Source organism: Coregonus lavaretus (genome assembly GCF_964263955.1).
Source record: "Coregonus lavaretus genome assembly, chromosome: 21".
Lineage (NCBI taxonomy): Eukaryota > Metazoa > Chordata > Actinopteri > Salmoniformes > Salmonidae > Coregonus > Coregonus lavaretus.
In genome coordinates, this window is record NC_140008.1 from 20,664,694 (window position 1) to 20,689,938 (window position 25,245).

At 44.7% G+C, this 25,245-nt stretch overlaps 1 protein-coding gene across 1 annotated transcript in view; it reads left to right on the top strand.

Annotated features, from left to right (window-relative positions):
- LOC311149076 (ephrin type-B receptor 1-like) overlaps nucleotides 1–25,245 on the top strand; it is a 229,608-nt gene that overhangs the window by 106,050 nt on the left and 98,313 nt on the right. The window contains exon 4 of the mRNA XM_084186184.1: nucleotides 18,693–18,848. Within this exon, the coding sequence (XP_084042310.1) occupies nucleotides 18,693–18,848 (156 nt within the window). The remainder of the gene's footprint in view (nucleotides 1–18,692; nucleotides 18,849–25,245) is intronic.

Below are 25,245 nucleotides of genomic sequence, written 5' to 3' on the forward strand. Positions count from 1 at the left end.
CCACTAGTGCCAATAGGCTGCCTAAGTATGATCCCCAATCAGAGACACCGAGCTACAGCTGCCTCTGATTGGGAACCACACCGGCCAACATAGATCTACAGATAATAGATTGAAACATAGAAAACACACAACAAAGAATATACACACCCTGACTCAACATTTAAGCGTCCCCTGAGTCAGGGCGTGACAATGCTGGCAGTAATGGATACTATTCATTGGAATTTAACTTATTTATCTATCTCTGCTTTGGAACTCTGTTTCATGGTGCTATCTCCCTGGTATCTCACTCTCTATATCTTGTGGAGTGCCTTAGTCAGAGAGAAACAGAGTCACAATGAGATTGCGTAGCTCAGCATTGCTGAGGGCTGAGAGCTCCATGGCTGAGTCTGGCTGAGGTTGCCCTGCCCTCTGAATGTTAATGTGTTTCTGGTAGCAGGCTCATCTGTTTGGGCTATGATGTGTGCTGTTGGCATGCCACCCCCCAATCCCCCTGTCTCCCAAACCTTTGATCGCTAGCCAGGCTGGAGACATCAGGCCCTGCCAGCTTTCCTCTGTACCAAACAAATCCCCAAAGTTTAGGGCTGGCATTGCGTCCCGTCCTCCAGATTTCACAGGCGATGTTGTCTGTTGCTGGACCCCACTGTTGTTCAATACGGAGACCAGGGACGTGCCAGGGAAGCACCAGCTGCGGCATCACCATGGTGAATGGGCTTTTGTAAAAGAGACCTGCTCTCCAAGAACATGGGCCCATACACAGTTTTACAATGCTTTTATAGTTGGAGGGAGAAGTGGAGGGGGTATACAGAGGGTATAATACACTGCATGACCAAAAGTATATGGAAACCTGCTCGTCGAACATCTCATTCCAAAATCATTGGACATTAATATGGACTTGGTCCACCCTTTGCTGCTGTAACATCCTCTACTCTTCTGGGAAGGCTTTCCACTAGATGTTGGAACATTGCTGCGGGGACTGGCTCGCAATCGGCATTCCAATTCATCCCAAAGGTGTTCAATGGGGTTGAGGTCAGGGCTCTGTGCAGGCCAGTCAAGTTCTTCCACACTTATCTCGACAAACCATTTCTGTATGGACCTCGCTTTGTGCACGGGGGCATTGTCATGCTGAAACAGGATAGGGCCTTCCCCAAACTGTTGCCACAAAGTTGGAAGCACAGAATCATCTAGAAATGTAGCGTTAAGATTTCCCTTCACTGGAACTAAGGGGCCTAGCCCGAACCATGAAAACAGCCCCAGACCATTATTCCTCCTCCACCAAACTTTACAGTTGGCACTATGCATTGGGGCAGGTAGCGTTCTCCTGGCATCACCAAACCCAGATTCATCCGTCGGACTGCCAGATGGTGAAGTGTGAGAATGAGTTTCCACAGCTCCAGAGTCCAATGGCGGCAAGCTTTACACCACTCCAGCCGACGCTTGGCATTGCGCATGGTAATCTTAGGCTTGTGTGTGGCTGCTCGGTCATGGAAACCCATTTCATGAAGCTCCCAAACGAACAGTTCTTGTGCTGACGTTGCTTCCAGAGGCAGTTTGGGACTTGGTAGTGAGTGTTGCAACCAAGGACAGGCGGTTTTTACGTGCTATGTGCTTTAGCACTCGGTGGTCCTGTTCTGTGAGCTTGTGTGGCCTACCACCTCGCGGCTGAGCCGTTGTTGCTCCTAGACGTTTCCACTTCACAATAACAGCACTTACAGTTGACCGGGGCAGCTCTAGCAGGGCAAAAATCTGACGAACTGACTTGTTGGAAAGGTGGCATCCAATGACAGTGCCACGTTGAAAGTCACTGAGCTCTTCAGTAAGGCCATTCTACTGCCAATGTTTGTCTATGGATATTGCATGGCTGTGTGCTCGATTGTATACACTTGTCAGCAATGGGTGTGGCTGAAATAGCCGAATCCTCTAATTTGAAGGGTTGTCCTCATACTTTGTATATACAGTGCCTTGCAAAAGTATTCATCCCCCTTGGCGTTTTTCCTATTTTGTTGCATTACAACCTGTAGTCTAAATAGATTTGGATTTGGATTTCATGTAATGGACATACACAAAATAGTCCAAGTTGGTGAAGTGAAATGAAAAACATAACTTGTTTCAAAAAATTCTAAAAAATAAATAACGGAAAAGTGGTGCGTGCATATGTATTCACCCCCTTTGCTATGAAGCCCCTAAATAAGATCTGGTGCAACCAATTACCGTCAGAAGTCACATAATTAGTTAAATAACGTCCACATCTGCGCAATCTAAGTGTCACATGATCTGTCACATGATCTCAGTAATTATACACCTGTTCTGAAAGGCCCCAGAGTCTGCAACACCACTAAGCAAGGGGCACCACCAAGCAAGCGGCACCATGAAGACCTCCAAACTGGTCAGGGACAAAGTTGTGGAGAAGTACAGATCAGGGTTGGGTTATAAAAAAATATCAGAAACTTTGAACATCCCACGGAGCACCATTAAATCCATTATTAAAAAATTGAAAGAATATGGCACCACAACAAACCTGCTAAGAGAGGGCCACCCACCAAAACTCACGGACCAGGCAAGGAGGACATTAATCATAGAGGCAAGAAAGAGACCAAAGATAACCCTGAAAGAGCTGCAAAGCTCCACAGCGGAGATTGGAGTATCTGTCCATAGGACCACTTTAAGCCGTACACTCCACAGAGCTGGGCTTTACGGACGAGTGGCCAGAAAAAAGCCATTGCTTAAAGAAAAAAATAAGCAAACACATTTGGTGTTCGCCAAAAGCCATGTGGGAGACTCCCCAAACATATGGTCAGATGAGACTAAAATTGAGCTTTTTGGCCATCAAGGAAAACGCTATGTCTGGCGCAAACCCAACACTTCTCATCACCCCGAGAACACCATCCCTACAGTGAAGCATGGTGGTGGCAGCATCATGCTGTGTGTTTTTCATCAGCAGGGACTGGGAAACTGGTCAGACTTGAAGGAATTAAGGAATGATGGATGGTGCTAAATACAGGGAAATTCTTGAGGGAAACTTGTTTCAGTCTTCCGGAGATTTGAGACTGGGACGGAGGTTCACCTTCCAGCAGGACAATGACCCTAAAGCATACTGCAAAAGCAACACTTGAGTGGTTTAAGGGGAAACATTTAAATATATTGGAATGGCACAGACCTCAATCCAATTGAGAATCTGTGGTATAACTTAAAGATTGCTGTACACCAGCGGAACCCATCCAACTTGAAGTAGCTGGAGCAGTTTTGCCTTGAAGAATGGGCATAAATCCCAGTGGCTAGATGTGCCAAGCTTATAGAGACATACCCCAAGAGACTTGCAGCTGTAATTGCTGCAACAGTTGGCTCTACAAAGTATTGACTTTGGGGGGGGTGAATAGTTATTTGCACGCTCAAGTATTCAGTTTTTTTGTCTTATTTCTTGTTTGTTTCACCCCAAAAAATATTTTGCATTTTCAAAGTGGTAGGCATGTTGTGTAAATCAAATGATACAAACCCCCCAAAATTCAATTTTAATTCCAGGTTGTAAGGCAACAAAATAGGAAAAATGCCAAGGAGGTGAATACTTTCGCAAGCCACAGCAAAATATAGTGTATATAAAGGAATAATATGACACGCTATCAGAGCTCTTTTGCTCCTGGACTGCATCTCTCAGTTTAGTCTGAGTGTTTAATCTATTGCTGAAGTGGTCTGTCATCTCAGAAGGAGAGGCTGATGGGTGTCTTCGGTCTCCAGATGAGAGGTCAGATAAACAGCAGACTTATGACCACTGATATCATATCTACTAAGACACTGGAGAAAAGCCATGACTGAGACAGATAGGACAGGGAGATGGAAGACCATGTGGACATGAATTTGAGAGACAGACTGAATGGAAAATGTTTGTGTGTGTCTGTGTGTCTATGTGTGTTTATGTTGGTGTGTATGTGTCGGCATGTGTGAGTTAGCTGCAGTTAGGGGAAATCCATTAGTGCCAGGCGGGGCCCTCAGCAAGGCTCTGAGGAGACACACACTAACATCCTGTGACCGTAAGGATCCTGTCTTGGAGCCCACGTTGCTTTAACTGCAGGTCAGCGCAACAAATCAGCCGGCCGGTCAAGTGGGGTCACGACCCTGGTCTGCCCCAGCTCCCAGACTGAGGTACTCTGGTGTCTAGGTAGAGGAACAACCTCTCTGGGGGTCACTGGGTGACTACTGCCCTTCCTATAAACTAGACATCCTGTTTATACTGCTACTGGCTAGTAACCTGCTCCCTGACACTCACTGAGACTAATTGACGTTCAATTAGATTATTTCTGATATGAATATTGCCCTTTTGGGTAATTTTGGATTTCTTATAAATGCCCATTTTGGTTACCTTGAGTAAAAGTCATCCATGCACTCTGGCTAACCTATTGCTCTGCTCTGATGCAGTAAACTATCTACATACAACCTGTCACACACAAGACCCTACTATCTCTATAAATCCACAATTTTCTATTTAAAAATGAAATGCACTTATTTGGTAGCCCATATAGATTCAAGCTTCATAAAGGTTCCATCAATTTCAGACATTGATCTCTGGGTTTCCATCTGTCTTGCTTCTCAGGTCTACAGGCTGATCTCAGGCCTGTGGATTTACAGCTCTCACCATCTGATAGAACAGGTCTGTACGCCCCCATTCATTTTAATCCAATATGTTTGCTGTCAGCCCTGACTTCGTCTCCCCAGGCTGAGCTCTCTCTCTCCATCTCTCCCATCTCTCTCTCCCTCTCTCCCTCTCTGCCACTCTCTCTCCCTCTCCCTCTCCCTCCTCTCTCTCTCTCTCTCCTCTCTCTCTCTTCTCTCTCTCTCTCTCTCTCTGTCTCCCTCCCTTCCTCCCTCCTCCCTCCCTCCCTCCCCTCCCTCCTCTCTCTCTCTCTCTCTCTCTCTCTCTCTCTCTCTCTCTCTCTCTCTTCTCTCTCTCTCTCTCTCTCTCTCTCTCTCTCTCTCTCCTCTCTCTCTCTCTCTCTCTCTCTCTCTCTCTCTCTCTCTCTCTCTCTCTCTCTCTCTCTCTCTCTTCTCTCTCTCTCCCCTCTCCCTCCCCCTCCCTCCCTCCATCTCTCCTCTCTCTCTCTTTCTCTCTCTCTCTCTCTCTCTTCTCTCCTTTCTCTTCTCTCTCTCTCTCTCTCTCTCTCTCTCTCTCTCTCTCTCTCTCTCTCTCTCTCTCTCTCTCTCTCTCTCTGTCTCTCTCTCTCTCCTCTCTCTCTCTCTCTCTCTCTCTCTCTCTCTCTCCGGCCCCTGAGAGGGGGATGATGATAATAATACACCCTTCTGAAGCCATTAGAATTATTAATCTTCCCATGTTTAGCCACGGGCTTTGGTTAGTTTTAGCCTCGTCTAGAAGGGTCCTATCCTATACTGTGAGTAATGATGTCCCTCTCAACCTTTGATACAGGAGCTGCATGCATACTGTAGATGACGAGTGTTGATGCCTATGGAGTCTCTGGAGTGAGGAGTGAGGAGTGATCAGTGAAGAATGCGGAGAGGGATGACCTCTGGTTCCTCACTGATCCAGGATTTTCTTCCCTGCCTGGTACAAGCTGAAGGTGGATTGGACCCACCCTGAAGGAAATTATGTACAGACAGGAAAATATTATCTTAGGCTCGATCAAGTTTCTGTGCTGGCACATCTGCAAATGTTCTGCTAAAAGATTTACACTCTAACCTTTCTTTAGCTGACTGGATTGTGGGCTGTGCTTTTGTCCCTGGCTGAGCACATTCACAGTGTTTTACATGAGCAAGAGCTGCAGTCAAAAAGTGTTCTTGGCAGACAGGAGACAATGGGAATGAAAATGTCAAACAAGAATCCCATTTACTAGGGTCAGACATGAGCAGAAAATACACATGTGCATATGCATTACGTGTGTGTGTGTGTGTGTGTGTGTTTGTGTGTGTGTGTGTGTGTGTGTGTGTGTGTGTGTGTGTGTGTCTGTCTGTTTTGAGAGAAAGAAAGAGATTTCTAATTTTCACATTATTTAAGGCCAGAGCCACCGCTTCACATAAAAACCCCACACCACACCATAGCTCTGTCAAGAGGGTAGGGATGAATCTCTTCCTCTCTCTCCTCTCTTCTCTGTTTGCCTCTCTCTCTCTTTCTCCTCCCTCATCCCTCCATCAACGCTCCTTTCATCTCTAATCCCTGGCTAACAGATCCCAGAACAAAGAGTGACCCTGAGCTTCTGTTGAGTTCTGCCTTCGCCTGAGGAGAGCAAAGAGACACCCTGGGGCCTGTTCTCTCTTCAATAGACAGCAGAGAGAACACAGCATGACTCTATACCTATCCCTTTATTTCCTCACTCTGCTTATAAAGTATTTGGACACCAATACCTCTAACTTTGGTGGAATGGATGATAGTATTTTTTAAAGACAAGATTGTAGAATATAGCTGTCAGGCTGGCCCCCATGCAATGGCCCATATGTAGCTTAGACACTGTATCCCTGTCTGTGTCCCACGGTGGCAGGGCGTGCTCTGTCAGCTGATATCCTCTCATTGTTGCTCCTCACTGTCCCACTGGTCCCATCTCTATTCTCTCCCTTCAGCGCTCCACAGCTGTTGTTCTGTCTTGAGGCCTTTTGATCTGTGTGTCTGTCAGCACTGTGTCCGCATCCTGACCCTTCTACCCAGAGTCCTCTGGGACCTCCACCGCGTCATCAGCCACTCACTCTGCCAATGGGCTGGTTAACAACTGATCAATGATCAAGCAAAGTACTATGTTTGCTTGATCATGTTGTCAAGCAGCATAATGCTCCATGCATTGATATTATGCTGCTTTGCACCATACCCTGATTTCCACATAAAAAGCAGCAATTATTATATGTTGCATTATGGTTCTAGATGTACTTGATTCTGACCCTCTGAAAAAATAACATGCTATAACAAGTACTGTATGTCAGAATGGTGTGGTAATGGGGCTACTGGACCAGTGCAGATCCAATTGTTGTGTTCCAGGCCCTGGACATGTCAAAGCAATAGTGATGATATGAAGAAAACTTTTGTGGCAACTACCGAACTGTCATGAGAATTTCTATCTCTAATTCAACCTAAGCTTGAATCATTACCAGGGGTTGTAAGGCTCTGGTTTTAATCATAAATGATTCAAGGTCCACAACCAGCAAGAATGATCTGTATTTTTATCCATGGAGAGCTCTGGCGCCAAAAACCCATACATACTGTTTTATACCCCTTGACACACAAAGGCACTTTGCTCCGCCCACCTTTAGGAGGCTTTTTTAAACCGTTTCCGCAGTCTCCTTCACCCTGGAATGTTTAGTCTCGCCCCCCTCTGTTAGTGGGTTGCCACTACATTATAACTCTTAACACCGTTCACACATTTATACTGCATTTGGGGTGAAATCCTTCAGTCATTATTCTTAAAATACAAATTAATCTAACAATCCACCCCTTTGACTAAATGTTTTCACATTCAGGATAAATGTATTTTACAAGCATGATTAATCTCAGAGATTACGTCAGAACTAATAAATATTTCATCCAATTGCGGTCTTTCAGGGTCCAAATCCTCGTCATCCACCAAGCCTGGAGGATCGTTTTTCACATTCCTCTGGTCAGAGTCCGGAGTCAGTCCATCTCTCATCATTGTTTAGATACTGCATTTCACCAACGCCTGACTCACCAATCTTCGGACACAGGGAACAATACAACAACCACATAATACAAGAATACCCATACAAACACTGACCGCTCCTAAAATGGTGGCTGCTATGGTTTTCCATTTACCAAACATTTCATCAAACCACCCTATCCACGATGTACTAACTTCTGAGTTCTCAGTTCATTCTTCTCTTAGTGCAGTTAATTCTGTAAGAGCTCTGGTGACTGTTCCATCCAGTGTGGTGTTGTTATGGATAAATGTGCAACAATGGCTTATCATTCTATAGACACCGGCCCTTTCTGCCTGATCTAGAACCAACCTCTACTAAGTTATGAGCGGGATGGCGGATAATTGCTCGGAGATCCCCTTTACTGCATCTCCAGTCTGGTTAATAAATCGTTGTTGGTTGTAATAGATATAATTTATCCAATCCACATTCTTGTTTATTGTCACCCACCAGAAAAATGTTGTGGTAAAACCCTCCCATATTTGATTCATAGCTTTGTATTCGTCTGGAACACCCCTGGGGATGCCTATACCATCTATCCAAATTGGGCTATATCCTTCCTGACCTATATTTCTTCTCCTCCTGATTATTCTTCCTGTCACTGGTCTTTGATGACTAATTCTTACAGGTTTGGACCAACAATACTGGTGCACAAGTACCCACCCACCCTTCTGGTAATGTCTGTCGAATGCTCCCTTTGTTAGTACATGCCCACCACACATCAGTCAGAGGGATGGTAAGGTTCATAATTTTTTCCCCTCCCTTCCTTATCTAAAATCAGTCACATTAATTATCTCCTTACAGCCATCAAAATTACCCAAGTTACGGGTGCCATTTCTATGTCTGTAACACTGGTATTCGCCAGGAGTTAAAGTGAATCTAGGTGGGCTGGCCGAGTAAGTCAACTTTGCCAGCCCAATCCCTGTGCAATTGGGCTCTTTTTGTTTGGACCCCAGGTCTAATACACAGGGAAACATTGCCTTTGGCATTGGGGCGGTCAACATTGTCGGTCGCCCAATGGAGCATGCATAACAATTGGTCTCCCCCAAGGCCCTAGCGGTGTACTTCATCCACTTTAACCAGAGATTCTCATCAGGGACCCCCTCCACTTCCCCTTGGTTCCATTCTTGGAGGAGAAAATCTTTCATAGTAAATGTGTTAATCAAATTGACTCCGTCATCCCTTGACTGATCTACTCGGTCTATTGCTATTAATGGATGAATGACAGTACCTGTTCCCTCCATATCTTTCGACTCCATCCAATGTAATCTTAGACAAGTATCCCGTCCGTATTCGTCCGCACAAGCCCAGTAAGTTCTTTTCATGTCCTCTTTAGTGACCTTTAATATTGTTACTACCATCTCCGTGGGGATGTCGTTATACCTTCTTATCCTCCATCTGGACGTCCAGCCCCCCCCCCCCCCCCCCCAATCTCATATCTCCGCCCCCAGTATGTCTAAATACCTGAGCCCAGGAACAATCCGCCGAGGGAGCTGAACATAAATACAATGGGATTTTATAATCCCACGTTGCTTGCTTATCCATCCTGATAAGATCCCTAATCCTAATTTTGAATCTTACTCCCCACCCTTCTCTGACTTTATTTTGTAGATCACTTGTCCTTGATGGTCAGTATATCGGGTCGCTTCCCTTTTATTTCTTAATAATGGTAAGGCCATAGCGTAATTGGTGCGAGGTGGTGGTGGATCTTGACATACAAAGACTATGATGCAGCTCAGGGTCACCCATATTCCCAAAAACCGCCAACCCTCTCCTGCCTTTAGTCCTTCTGCTTGGTACCACCCCATACTCACACCCTAAGAACACACTACAGTGATGATAGGTCGGGGTAGGAGATCTTCGTTAACAGAGGTGACCCCCGGACCCTATTGGTCCAGTTCTTCTCTCCAACTCTGCGTGTGTTCAGTGGTGCTTGTATGTGGTCTTACCTTCTTGCAGTGGGTAACATGGAACCTGGTTGCTCTTTCTGCTATTCTAATGGCAAAGGCAGTGACCAATATAACCTGATAGGGCCCTTCCCAACAGGCCTGCTTCCAGTTTTTCTTCTTTAGGGACTGGATGCTCACCAGTCACCTGGTTAGATAGAGTGGGTCACCTTCTCCTTTAGTTCACCTGTGGGGCACAAAACCTCTGACATACGGGTGTGGTTAATAAACTATCTTCACACATGTTCAGATTAATCTAACAATTTCTGACTGCATTCTCTTTCTAGACTGTATCTAAAAATATATATATATATATTTTTTAAAAGTATTTTGTCCTCTCCTTCGTATATTATTAAATCCTACCATTAGCCTCTTCCCCCCTCTTGACACATAGTTCTGCTCATGTGTCAATATTACCACCTACCTAAACAATCACTTAGGTAATTTATCAACCAATTGCCATGCCTTTTATTTTTGAGACTGTCTTTTGCTTCTTTATTGCTCCTCCCACTTCCTTTGTCATTCAGTTCAGAATCAATTAGTAATCCAATCAATCAATCTCTTATCTTGTAAAAACACGTATGTTTAGTTCAAACTCTGTTCTACCCCGGCTCTCCCGGGCTTGACCTGAAGACTGATTGTTGGACATGACAAGTCCATATTTAAATATTTCAAACCTAACACAACCCCCCTTCATGCTGTAATCAATCAAGAAGATAGCAAAGGAGAGACAGGTTTTAGCCTGAACTCTGCTTAATCCTGGTGCCGCTCCCTTCACAATGTTTGAAGAGAGACAAAAGACAGCCATGGATTGAAGTAAGAGCAAGCACTTCGACCCTAGGTCACCTAAGTCTTCTGCCTAGCAACAAAAAGTAAAAACCTCTATGTTCGTGATTAACCCAGTTATATCTAATAGCCCACCCAAAAAAATAACCCATCACCATCTTTAAATCACGACCCATGTCATATCCCTCTTTACTCTCTACCATTTGGGTAACATCCCTGATATATGTAGGAAAAGCTAAGACTGTTTGGGAAGAGAGCAACAACATAAACTGTTCTTCCTCCTCAGAGTTCCAAATGATTTTACCATGGGCTGCCATTGCCTTCCCATAGATAAGATCACTTAATTTACCAGTATGCAGTACATAATGGAGTACCCAAGCTTTACAGCAGTCTATCATTACCAAAAAGCTCATCATTCTTCATCTATTTTTGGACATCTAGTCCCTATCTTCCTGATCTTATTGCTAAATCAATGATATAGGCAATAGCTGTTTCGCCTTAGATTGTGCCTTCCTCTGATTACTGCAGCTCATTGCAATAATTTAGTTTCAAATATCACCCAACAAACCGTTCCATCCCACAGCATAGTAAACACCACCTATGAACTGTTGAAAATCCCCTAAATTCAACATAACAACCCTTTATAAACATCATGCTGGGTGTGTTGTTTTTTATTTGAAAAACCCAATTGAAAAACAACAATCAAAGATAGCCAGGCTCAACTTAATTTGGTAGCTCACTTTTATGACCTAAATATTGCCTAACTTCACTACTGCACCCCCTCGCCCTGAGCAACATTCCAATGAGATAAGCGAATGTCTTTCTCCTGGTTATACATTTTGTTAACCTTCAATTACCATCAGTAATCTAAAGATGGTAGTACACACAAAACATGATACAGATATCCCCAGTCCTAACCCATCAATAATGTTTGTATCAATCTAATTCCTCATAACTAATCCATAAAACCACTCAAAATTCCTCGAGTATACAATGATTATTTAATTGATTACCCTAAATCTGCTACATGTGATCTCATCTCAAATGATCCATTATCAATTATTTGATCAACCCCCTAGGAAAATCTGTCTCCCCTTCTATTACACAATTCAGTTATTTTTACCTTTATATTCCCAATTTACTATTACTTTCCTAATTGCAACTTGTTGCATTGATGTTCTTAAAATGTAAACCTATTGTTTAATAACTTCATACTTATAACCAATGTTTTTTCAATCCATCATCCTAATAGTAAAAACGATATCCCATTGTTCACGAAAGAAACTAAATATTTTTTTTAGAATCCACCATTTATTTTCATCCACCACTGGTGTTACTCAACCTATACAATAAAGTAATAACCATTTGAATTCATCAAAGCACTTCCTTTCAGTAAAGTCTTTAGACCTCTACTTGAAAATTTCCAGCTCAATCTAACTCGCTTGACTGTCTCTATTTTTTCCTGCTAACCAGAGCCATAAATTATTCTCCTTTGTCCTCAACTCAATTTTCACAGCTCTATCGCCATTTCAGTTCGCTATTCAATTTCTTTAACTGTTCTCTCTGATTCGGCCCTAATTAATAAAACAAATACATGATATCGTTGATAAGCATACATTTAATGATATTCCTATCATCTGAACTATGTACTGTCTCTCACCTCTCCCCCCCCCCCCCCCTGCTCCTTCCTACATTACGGAGGAGGCGCGGGGACCTTCCCTATAAATCTTCCTTCTTAGGAAATAATGTCATTCGTACTTGTAACATATTTTCATAGACCTATCTAGAATACTACTAAAGCTATCTAATGCAACTTTTAATACAAGTAAAAACTCTCTCCCTACGCCCATCCCCTATTGAATAAGTGAGTCTATCTATTTAACCCCCCACCACGCTTCCAATCTTCCATAGTATTAACCAACCAAATACTAAGTAGTATCCGGTTACCATTCATACCAGCCGTTGAATTCCCTCATACACACAGATTTCACCTTATGCCATTCAAATGCCCAACAAAACATAATAGTTCAATGGAACCCTCTATTGGCTCTATACTATTTATACCTTACTTCTATAACCACTTTAGTTATGGTCCGATTACCCATTAAACCTTATCACCTAATCAAACAACGGCACAACCTTAAACTCATATCGGCCGGCTGGTAGCCCAGTAACCAAGAGCACTGTGTCAGCAACCGAGAGGTCGCCGGCTCCAATCCCCGAGCTGACCAGGCGAAAAATCTGCCGATGTGCCCCCGAGCAAGGCACCCAACCCCAATTGCTCCTGCAAGTCGCTCCGGACCAGAGCGTCTGCCAAATGACCAAAAATGCAAATGTAAATATTCTCTACTTTCTCACTCATGACGTACGTCTACGTTTGGGTGAGAAAGTTCATACGTATACAGTGGGGGAAAAAGTATTTAGTCAGCCACCAATTGTGCAAGTTCTCCCACTTAAAAAGATGAGAGAGGCCTGTAATTTTCATCATAGGTACACGTCAACTATGACAGACAAAATGAGAAAAAAAATCCAGAAAATCACATTGTAGGATTTTTAATGAATTTATTTGCAAATTATGGTGGAAAATAATTATTTGGTTAATAACAAAAGTATCTCAATACTTTGTTATATACCCTTTGTTGGCAATGACACAGGTCAAACGTTTTCTGTAAGTCTTCACAAGGTTTTCACACACTGTTGCTGGTATTTTGGCCCATTCCTCCATGCAGATCTCCTCTAGAGCAGTGATGTTTTGGGGCTGTCACTGGGCAACACGGACTTTCAACTCCCTCCAAATACTTTCTATGGGGTTGAGATCTGGAGACTGGCTAGGCCACTCCAGGACCTTGAAATGCTTCTTACGAAGCCACTCCTTCGTTTGCAGGTGGTGTGTTTGGGATCATTGTCATGCTGAAAGACCCAGCCACGTTTCATCTTCAATGCCCTTGCTGATGGAAGGAGGTTTTCACTCAAAATCTCACGATACATGGCCCCATTAATTCTTTCCTTTACACAGATCAGTCGTCCTGGTCCCTTTGCAGAAAAACAGCCCCAAAGCATGATGTTTCCACCCCCATGCTTCACAGTAGGTATGGTGTTCTTTGGATGCAACTCAGCATTCTTTGTCCTCCAAACACGACGAGTTGAGTTTTTACCAAAAAGTTCTATTTTGGTTTCATCTGACCATATGACATTCTCCCAATCCTCTTCTGGATCATCCAAATGCACTCTAGCAAACTTCAGACGGGCCTGGACATGTACTGGCTTAAGCAGGGGGACACGTCTGGCACTGCAGGATTTGAGTCCCTGGCGGCGTAGTGTGTTACTGATGGTAGGCTTTGTTACTTTGGTCCCAGCTCTCTGCAGGTCATTCACTAGGTCCCCCCGTGTGGTTCTGGGATTTTTGCTCACCGTTCTTGTGATCATTTTGACCCCACGGGTGAGATCTTGCGTGGAGCCCCAGATCGAGGGAGATTATCAGTGGTCTTGTATGTCTTCCATTTCCTAATAATTTCTCCCACATTTGATTTCTTCAAACCAAGCTGCTTACCTATTGCAGATTCAGTCTTCCCAGCCTGGTGCAATTTTGTTTCTGGTGTCCTTTGACAGCTCTTTGGTCTTGGCCATAGTGGAGTTTGGAGTGTGACTGTTTGAGGTTGTGGACAGGTGTCTTTTATACTGATAACAAGTTCAAACAGGTGCCATTAATACAGGTAACGAGTGGAGGACAGAAGAGCCTCTTAAAGAAGAAGTTACAGGTCTGTGAGAGCCAGAAATCTTGCTTGTTTGTAGGTGACCAAATACTTATTTTCCACCATAATTTGCAAATAAATTCATAAAAGATCCTACAATGTGATTTTCTGGATTTTGGTCATAGTTGACGTGTACCTATGATGAAAATTACAGGCCTCTCTCATCTTTTTAAGTGGGAGAACTTGCACAATTGGTGGCTGACTAAATACTTTTTCTCCCCACTGTATATCGTTAGAAATGTATAGGTACCTCTCAAATAATCGCTTCGTGGTGTTTTTAGCCAATTCTTAATCGACACGAATCATTTCTTCAAACATTTTACCCGTGGAACCAAAAAATAGACTGTCCTATCTCCGACACTGCCCTTTCCTTTATTCCTGCAGTCACGATGGTTATGACCTGTTCTGTTACAGTATTTACACGGGGCCTTACACTCCCTTTCCAAATATTCCTCTTTGTTACAGTTAAAGCACTTCCTCTCTCCTTCGCGCTTCCAAAAGCCATACCCTCGCTGTCTCTAGCCCCTCCCCTCGCTGTTTCTTCAAATCCGTTCCACAGTTTACATGCATCTGCTTAATCATAACTTCCAACTTCTCCACATCAAGATGCCCAATAAATCCATACCTCTTCTCCCAAATGGATTCATAAAACATATTTCTTCGATCTCTTCCTAACATATATCTTTCATCCCCCCCGTTAATTCTCGGACCTCTTTAGAATATTTATTTCCCATGGTGGAAAAATAAGAAATCCCCCCGTTTAGTAATAATTCAATCCAGAATTATTTTTCTGGGACTTATTATTAGGTGTGACTTTTGAGCCAATGTTATGATCTGCTTTTGTAATTAACCATTTAAATTATCTAACCCGTAACCCAGAGTTTTTTTTTTGTCCAGTTTCATGAAAGGGATCGGACAACCATTTTTTCTCACGCGACCTATTTTAGTTCCTTCCTTGAAACAATTATCACGTATTTCGATGGATCATTAAGTCTCACACGTATACAACATTTTACGATTCTTTGCTAACACTATCCGTAACCTAGAGGTCGTAACTGCTCCAGATTCATGAAATAGACAGAGTTAGAGCAAATCCCCAGTTGTTTACGCGACTTTTGACCTGTTTAATGTATCTATCGCACACGACGAAAATTATCCGCCTTCCTGTTTATATTGTATCTCGTACAATCTCAATATTAACTAGATTATTTTGGTAATAGCTATTTACCTAGGGTCAATTCCGGACCCCCCTTCCTTCCATTACAATAATAATTATTTCCTTTGAGATTTTGGTAACTATTCTCTGCCCTTCACAATAATTACTATTCTTATACAAGTTCAAATAATTACACCAAAACCCATGAATAAAAATTACTGACCTTCTCCTTGCAGTTTGGATTTAAATGCTTTTTCAATCTCGTTAACGTCTTTATCGTTCATAAGATTAATCACCGGCCTGTTTATAACCTTAACGTCGAAGGCCAGGACTATTCTCCACGGATGCAATCACCCGCCCGTGCACGGTTTCGGTGTCCTTAGAACGACAAAGACGTATTTTAAAGCTCCGCTCGAAGGACCACTTGGCATGAGAATTTCTATCTCTAATTCAACCTAAGCTTGAATCATTACCAGGGGTTTTAAGGCTCTGGTTTTAATCATAAATGATTCAAGGTCCACAACCAGCAAGAATGATCTGTATTTTTATTCATGGAGAGCTCTGGCGCAAAAAACCCATACATACTGTTTTATACCCCTTGACACACAAAGGCACTTTGCTCCGCCCACCTTTAGGAGGCTTTTTAAAACAGTTTCCGCAGTCTCCTTCACCCTGGAATGTTTAGTCTCACCCCCCTCTGTTAGTGGGTTGCCACTACATTATAACTCTTAACACCGTTCACACATTTATACTGTATTTGGGGTGAAATCCTTTAGTCATTATTCTTAAAATACAAATTAATCTAACACAAACATATGGGTTGTATCTCTTTTAAGTGACTGCCCTGGCCAGATGAGTTTAACAACATATATCAAAGAGAGGCCTGACTCCTTTGCTGCAAGACAATACAGTGTCTCTGTGGGTCCACAGCTTTATTTTCAGTCTTCATTCTTTCCATGACAAACTGCCCTTTTCGTCATAAAGCTAAAGAAATGCCCTTTATGACAGCTTAGCTGTATATGCTTGTTTTATATGCTTATAGAAGTGTATAGCTTCCAGGAACGGATTAGCCACTGAAAAATAAGACTGAAAGAGAAGAAAGGAAAATAACATGTTGTCATTATGTTGTTTTAAAAGTATGTTTGCTTATCCCTTCTTTCTGGCCCCACGCTTCTCTGCGGGTGGGCATTAGGCTCGACGTTGTCACTTGCTTGTGTGGGTAATGTGGACTGGGGGCAGGACTCAGCAGGGTTTTGACAAACACTTCTAGCTAGAGAGAGTGAAAAGAGCAGCGCATTCTGAGCTCAGGCCTCTGGGAAGGACTTTGCATCAGAGGTATGTTGCTACAGTGTTGCTACAGTTTAAAGCATTTTTTTCAGTTGTAACTGTTTCAAAAGAATGAAATAGATGCATAGAATGGACATATCTGAAAACAAAGCTTAGCCAGACAATGTTGTAAACTGCCCAGGTGAAATGCAGGTCATCTACTAGGCTGTGTTTGTGTTTAAAGACCAGCATAGAGGACATTTTCCCTCCACTTCCCTATGCCTGCATTGCCTGAGCGCAGCTGGATCGAGTACTCATCCAAGAGAGAAAAAATGGGAATTCAATTTAGTGCTCATATCAGTTCCAAGCGTAGTCAGGGTTTTAATTTGGAGGTTGAAATGACTTGAGAAGGTGGAAGGAAGCAGCTGTACAGTGAACAAGGAGACGTGGGCAATCAGGCTATCACACAGATCTAAGGCTGCCTGCCTGGGAAAATAATTTCCAAGAACTGGATAGGCCACCTGATCTGGCTTCCCAAACTCCTTAATAAGAAAATCAATGCAATGCGATGCTTCCAACCCTATAATTACATTAGCCCACTTCTGTGTTCACTGGGAAGGATGTTTGAGAGCCTGTGCTGAGGTAATGGCATGTAGAGAAAATGATCGTTAAACATTTGGCTTAGTAAGAGAGCCAGTGTTCTCTGTTTCTTAATTGCTGTAGCAGTACATAAGATATGCTTAGGTAGGTTTAATAGATTCCTCTTGGGACCTACTTTTCCTTATACTGGATCCTGGCTCTTATTTCTGTCATACAACATGTCACATGCATGTTTTTTTAACAACCCAGGTTTTCTGGAGTGGATAAGATATTGAAGCATGAATTAATGTCCCACGAGTTCTCTCACTTCCTGCACCGTAGCAACAAAAAAAATCTGTCTTTAGTCTTATCTGCTGAGAGTGGGAGAAATTTAATTTAGTGGAGGATAGACTGTGGAGTCATGGTGCAATGCCACTTACTGCAGAGGGATTATGGAAATAGAATTTCCTTTCAGGCAACTGATTCCCAGCTCCACACTGGGACCATTCCTTAGTCATGAGATACTAAGTTCACTTCTACACGCAGCAGAATACTTAAACAAGTGATGATTTAATGCCACCATTATGTACCACTTAATATGACTGTAGGACAGGGGGTATTACTGCCTCTGTGAATCAGCTGTAGTTTGGAAGCTCTTTCTTCTGCCTTTGATTCTTCTTTGAACAGATTCAGCTGTAGCCATTCTTCTCGGTCGGGTTGTGCAATCCGTTTAAATGTTGGCTGGAGGGTGCCCAGAATCAGATCAGGAACATGAAGAAAATCTGTTCTGTTGGAGCTTCGGAACAGGCTGGTATCGAGTCAAGCTTGCCTGGATGAGGGAAAAATACAAATCCACTTATTTAGCTCGCCACATTCACATGCCAATTCACACTCAGAGAGGCAGATGAACAGTTAGCATTCTCTGTAATGGCTGTTTATGTTGTCCTGGAGTGGTGTGATTATGCAATCTTGCCTCCATAGCGGTGATTCTTCAAACAGCTTAATATGAACAAACAACATTATTTTTATATATAATAATATATACAGTACCATTGAGCAGATGCTTTTATCCAAAACGTCTTACAGTCATGCATACATACATTTTACATATGCGTGGTCCCGGGATCGAACTTGTGGACACCATGTTGCAAGCACCGTGCTCTACCAACTGAGCTACAGAGGATCACTTTGTTTCACTGTAATTCGGGGACCTATTACACGCCATGTTATATCCGCGTACTCAGACTGAAATGAATCTGTTGTTCTTTTTAGAGTTATGTTTTATGACAGTAGATGAGGTACTGTACTAAGGCATAGAGAGATATAGTAAGAGTGGTTGAAGGGTTAGTGGGTTGTTGTTGATAGTGAGGCAACTTAAATTATCTTAGTCAACCGTTAGGTAACCTAATCTCCAGGCTATTGCGCAGGAGGAAATGTCTGGTGTGCGAGACTCACCTTTGGGTGGAGTAATGGTAGCCTACATGTTGCGTCCTGGATACAGTACACTGTGGATGTTGATGAAGAGTCTAAATGCTCTTTTTTCTCTATCTTTTCTTTCTGTCCTCCCTGCAGCATGTCCCCAGGGGACGTTCAAGTCCACCCAGGGGCCAGGGCTGTGTCTGCAGTGCCCCACCAACAGCCGCTCCACTGTGGAGGCGGCCACCATCTGCGGCTGCCGCAACGGATACTACAGGGGAGACATGGACATGCCCGAGGCTTCCTGCACCAGTAAGTCTCACACTCCTACTAATCAATGGGAAAATACATTTGAAGTTAATTTTCATTTGGAAAGGGCATGCTCAATATCAACTGTTCTAAATGTGCTGCTTTTTCGGCATTTCACATGCTTGACTGTATCAGTGTGAGTATAGAACACCCCCTCCTCTACCAGCGTCACTCTTCAACACAAGGTCCAGTCAATGAAGTGTGAGATGGAGAAAGCTCTCTGGTCTAAACAACTGCAGGACTGAAATACTTTATGATTCCATCGATGGATGACATCCAATGCATGCAACATTTATTAAGCAACTGAGTGAAAATGATGATGAAATTAACGAACATTTTCATTTGGGTCATGCCTTTAAATTGCTCTTAGATGGTTATGTTTGATCGTCCATATTCACCATGAGCACGACAGTAGCTGCTCAATATACCTATTTGACCAGCTTATAAAACTAGGTGTCTGTCTTACTGGTTCATCACCTTACTGACACACTTTACCAATACTCTCTAATTGACTTTTCTCCAAACGAGAGACTGGGACAGGGGACTTGTACATACTGTATGTAGTGTAGCAGCTGTTCTAGGTCTCTCTCCATCTACCCCATTGCCCCAGATCATATCAATGTAGGTCGATACATGAATACCATTTAACTGCTGTCCCTGAGGTTGAGCCAGCCACTCCAACCACTGCCCTAAAACTCCCTGATTCAGTCCCCTTCAAACCCACAGGGACAGAGAAAGTGGGACGCTGCACTATATAGGTGACCTGGATAGACAAGAACTAGGGGAAAATAAGACATGGTTACCCCATTCATAAATAGTTGAATATGAAACTCCCTTGTGAATGAAAGGTTGTTGGGTCAGAAAACACAGCCTATTGAACCATTGTTATTTTAACCAGACCCCTTAGACATACAGTCATCAGCCACCACATTAGTCAGCCACCAATTGTGCAAGTTCTCCCACTTAAAAAGATGAGAGAGACCTGTAATTTTCATCATAGGTACACGTCAACTATGACAGACAAAATGAGAAAAAAAAATCCAGAAGATCACATTGTAGGATTTTTTATGAATTTATTTGCAAATTATGGTGGAAAATAAGTATTTGGTCAATAACAAAAGTTTCTCAATACTTTGTTATATACCCTTTGTTGGCAATGACACAGGTCAAACGTTTTCTGTAAGTCTTCACAAGGTTTTCACACACTGTTGCTGGTATTTTGGCCCATTCCTCCATGCAGATCTCCTCTAGAGCGGTGATGTTTTGGGGCTGTCGCTGGGCAACACAGACTTTCAACTCCCTCCAAAGATTTTCTATGGGGTTGTGATCTGGAGACTGGCTAGGCAACTCCAGGACCTTGAAATGCTTCTTACGAAGCCACTCCTTCGTTGCCCGGGCGGTGTGTTTGGGATCATTGTCATGCTGAAAGACCCAGACACGTTTCATCTTCAATGCCCTTGCTGATGGAAGGAGGTTTTCACTCAAAATCTCACGATACATGGCCCCATTCATTCTTTCCTTTACACGGATCAGTCGTCCTGGTCCCTTTGCAGAAAAACAGCCCCAAAACATGATGTTTTCACCCCCATGCTTCACAGTAGGTATGGTGTTCTTTGGATGCAACTCAGCATTCTTTGTCCTCCAAACACGACAAGTTGAGTTTTTACCAAAAAGTTCTATTTTGGTTTCATCTGACCATATGACATTCTCCCAATCCTCTTCTGGATCATCCAAATGCACTCTAGCAAACTTCAGACGGGCCTGGACATAAGCAGGGGGACACGTCTGGCACTGCAGGATTTGAGTCCCTGGCGGCGTAGTGTGTTACTGATGGTAGGCTTTGTTACTTTGGTCCCAGCTCTCTGCAGGTCATTCACTAGGTCCCCCCGTGTGGTTCTGGGATTTTTGCTCACCGTTCTTGTGATCATTTTGACCCCACGGGTGAGATCTTGCGTGGAGCCCCAGATCGAGGGAGATTATCAGTGGTCTTGTATGTCTTCCATTTCCTAATAATTGCTCCCACAGTTGATTTCTTCAAACCAAGCTGCTTACCTATTGCAGATTCTGTCACACCCTGGCTCTGGGACTCTATTTGTTGAGCCAGGGTGTGTTTATTCTATGTGTTTATTTCTATGTTGGGGGTTCTAGTTTGTTGATTTCTATGTTTGCCTGAGTGACTCCCAATCAGAGGCAACGAGTGTCAGCTGTTGGCTGGTTGTCTCTGATTGGGAGCCATATTTAAACTGTCTGTTTTCCCTTTGTGTTTGTGGGTTTTTGTTCCGTGTTCGGTCATTGTCACTGTGGACTTCACGAGTCGTTTCTTGTTTTGTTTATGGTGTAGATTATCACTAAAGATAATAAAGTTCACCATGTTCGTTCAACACGCTGCGCATTGGTCTCTCCCTGACGATCGTGACAGAAAAACCCATCATACCAGGACCAAGCAGCGTGTCCAGGAGCAGGCAGACTGGACATGGGAGGAAGCGCCAGGAAAGGAGATGGAGAGGCTGGCGATGGCCCAGGTGGGCAAATCGTGGTCCTGGGAGGACATGCTCGGGGGCAAAGGGCCATGGGCAAGGATTAAGGCCCTGGCGAGAGAGGAGCAGCGGCGTCAGCAGTGTCATCGTCGGAAGGACGAGAGGCAACCCCAAAAAAAATTTAGGGGGGGGCACACTGCATGGGCGGCTGGGCAGCAGGAGGCTGCCACAGGGCGATTTGGAGAGGAGGCCACCGGGTTTGGGGGGCCAGAAGGCAGGTTGGCGGAGCCTGGAAGGAGAGCGGAACCAACGTCCCGTACTCAGGCATGGCAGCGTGGGACGGGGCAGGTTCCGCGGTATGCGGAGCGCCGTTCTGTGCCACGAGTGGTCCGGCATAGTCCTGTACGTCCTGTGCGAGCGCCCCGCACGTGTCGTGCGAAGGCGGGTATGCAGCCAGGACGGAGTGTGCCGGCTCAACGCTCGTGGTCTCCAATGCCTCTCCGCGGTCCCGGATATCCTGCTCCGGTGTCACGTGCTGTTATGCCAGTACGGGTACACAGCCCTGTACGTCCTGTGCGGATGCCTCACACAGAGTGTGTGAGGGTAGGCATTCAGCCAGGACGGGTTGTGGCCGCTCTTCACTCCAGGTCTCCTATCCGTCTCCACAGCCCGGTTCGGCCTGTCCCTGCTCCACGCACCAAGCCTACGGTGTGCGTCGCCAGCCCAGTCCGGCCTGTCCCTGCTCCACGCACCAAGCCTACGGTGTGCGTCGCCAGCCCAGTCCGGCCTGTCCCTGCTCCACGCACCAAGCCTACGGTGTGCGTCGCCAGCCCAGTCCGGCCTGTCCCTGCTCCACGCACCAAGCCTACGGTGCGCGTCGCCAGCCCGGCCCGGCCTGCTCCTGCCACTCGCACCAAGTCTACGGTGCGCGTCGCCAGCCCGGCCCGGCCTGTTCCTGCCACTCGCACCAAGTATACGGTGCGCGTCGCCAGCCCGGCCCGGCCTGTTCCTGCCACTCGCACCAAGCCAGGGGTGCGAGTCATCAGCCTGGTCCAGCCCGTTCCTGCCACTCGCACCAAGCCAGGGGTGCGAGTCGTCAGCCTGGTCCAGCCCGTTCCTGCTACTCGCACCAAGCCAGGGGTGCGAGTCGTCAGCCTGGCAAGGCCCGTCGCTGCTCCACGCACCAAGCCAGGGGTGTGAGTCGTCAGTCCGGTGAGGCCCGTTCCGGCTTCACGCACCAAGCCAGGGGTGCGCATCGTCAGCCCGGTCCGGCCCGTTGCTGCTCCACGCACCAAGCCAGGGGTGCGAGTCGTCAGTCCGGTGAGGCCCGTTCCGGCTCCACGCACCAAGCCAGGGGTGCGTATCGTCAGCCCGGTCCGGCCCGTTGCTGCTCCACGCACCAAGCCAGGGGTGCGCGTCGTCTGTCCGGCACAACCCGTGCCTGGGTCACCGGTGCCTAACCAGGTACCGGTCAACGGCTCCACTACGGAGCTGAAGCTAACCGCTCCTGCTACGTCCAGTCCAGCTCCAGCCAGCGGGGCCAGACCAGACCAGGGGCGCTATGGGGGGTTTGTTGGAGGGTGGTGGGCAAGGCCGGAGCCAGAACCGCCGCCGAGGAGGTATGCCCACCCAGCCCTCCCCTGTTTTGCTCTTATTGAGGAGCGGTCGCAGTCCGCGCTTTTAGGGGGGGGGGTACTGTCACACCCTGACTCTGGGACTCTATTTGTTGAGCCAGGGTGTGTTTATTCTATGTGTTTATTTCTATGTTGGGGGTTCTAGTTTGTTAATTTCTATGTTTGCCTGAGTGACTCCCAATCAGAGGCAACGAGTGTCAGCTGTTGGCTGGTTGTCTCTGATTGGGAGCCATATTTAAACTGTCTGTTTTCCCTTTGTGTTTGTGGGTTTTTGTTCCGTGTTCGGTCATTGTCACCGTGGACTTCACGAGTCGTTTCTTGTTTTGTTTATGGTGTAGATTATCACTAAAGATAATAAAGTTCACCATGTTCGTTCAACACGCTGCGCATTGGTCTCTCCCTGACGATCGTGACAGATTCAGTCTTCCCAGCCTGGTGCAGGTCTACAATTTTGTTTCTGGTGTCCTTTGACAGCTCTTTGGTCTTGGCCATAGTGGAGTTTGGAGTGTGACTGTTTGAGGTTGTGGACAGGTGTCTTTTATACTGATAACAAGTTCAAACAGGTGCCATTAATACAGGTAACGAGTGGAGGACAGAGGAGCCTCTTAAAGAAGAAGTTACAGGTCTGTGAGAGCCAGAAATCATGCTTGTTTGTAGGTGACCAAATACTTATTTTCCACCATAATTTGCTAATAAATTCATAAAAAATCCTACAATGTGATTTTCTGGAAAAAAAATTCTCAATTTGTCTGTCATAGTTGACGTGTACCTATGATGAAAATTACAGGCCTCTCTCATCTTTTTAAGTGGGAGAACTTGCACAATTGGTGGCTGACTAAATACTTTTTTCCCCCACTGTACTATTATAACTCTTCTATTTCATGGCTTCCAAACCATGCAATCGGTGCTTCTCAGAGAGACACTTTGGAGACACTTTGGAGCTGCAAAACCCAGGGCTAGAGCATTAACCTTTTTCAGTGGGATAAATCAGGTTCACAGAGTGTTTATTGGTAGTCTTATACAAATCTACTTTGAAACAAAAGTATACACCTCCCACACATGGAAGACACCTGTACCGTGTCAGATATAGTTGAAATGTATTCAACTTTGAGTTTGCATCCCAATATTACACTTTATATACATCACAGAAGACTGAAATATACTGTAACAAAACCGTTTGACACCTGATTTTCTGCGTTTTATTATTTTATCATGTTTATTAATTATGAAATTATGAACAATATTAATAACATTTCAACCATGAGGCCACTAGAGGGTGATTTGGTTATTTGACTGCAGGAAAGGGCTACGAGCTGTTGGGGAGACTTTTATTTTCTCTCTCTGGCCTCTTATCCCTGATGGTGGTGAGGCGCTGGGGTTTTTCTCACTCCTTTCATGTGACTTTGGGGTGACTAAGAGATGAGGCCTGGCCTCCTGCTGGGCCTGGACCCTCAGTGCTCTTCCAATCCTGTGGCCCCGCTATGGAACCCTGCAGAAGAGCTTCAGAAAGGCCTTTATCCCATCTCTCTCCTCTTTCTCCATCCCAGCTCCAACTGTGTTAATGTGATTAGCAGGATGAAAGTACTCTCTTGGGTTCTAGAGTTAGGTTTTAGGAGCATCTGTAGGTCCCACTGGGCGTGAGTGTGTGTGTGTGTGTGTGTGTGTGTGTGTGTGTGTGTGTAAGTATGTATGTTTGAGAGAGAGAGAGAGATAGAGAGAGAGAGAGAGAGAGAGAGAGAGAGAGAGAGTGACATTAAAATGATAAGTTACCATGATTGTAATGTCCATGTTCTTTCTTTCACAACAATTACCCTCTGACACACATGCTCACCTTCACCACCCATCAGTGCTCACACTCTTTCTCCCCCGATCCCCCCACCCACCCACCATCTCTCTCTCTCTCTCTCTCTCTCTCTCTCTCTCTCTCTCTCTCTCTCTCTCTCTCTCTCTCTCTCTCTCTCAATTCAATTCAATTCAAGGGGCTTTATTGCCATGGGAAACATATGTTTACATTGCCAAAGCAAGTGAAATAGATCATAAACAAAAGTGAAATAAACAATATAAAATGAACAGTAAACATTACACTCACAAAAGTTCTAAAGGAATAGAGACATTTCAAATGTCATATTATGTCTATATACAGTGTTGGAATAATGTGCAAATAGTTAAAGTGCAAAAGGGAAAATAAATAAACTTAAAAATGGGTTGTATTTACAATGGTGTTTGTTCTTCACTGGTTGCCCTTTTCTTGTGGCAACAGGTCACACATCTTGCTACTGTGATGGCACA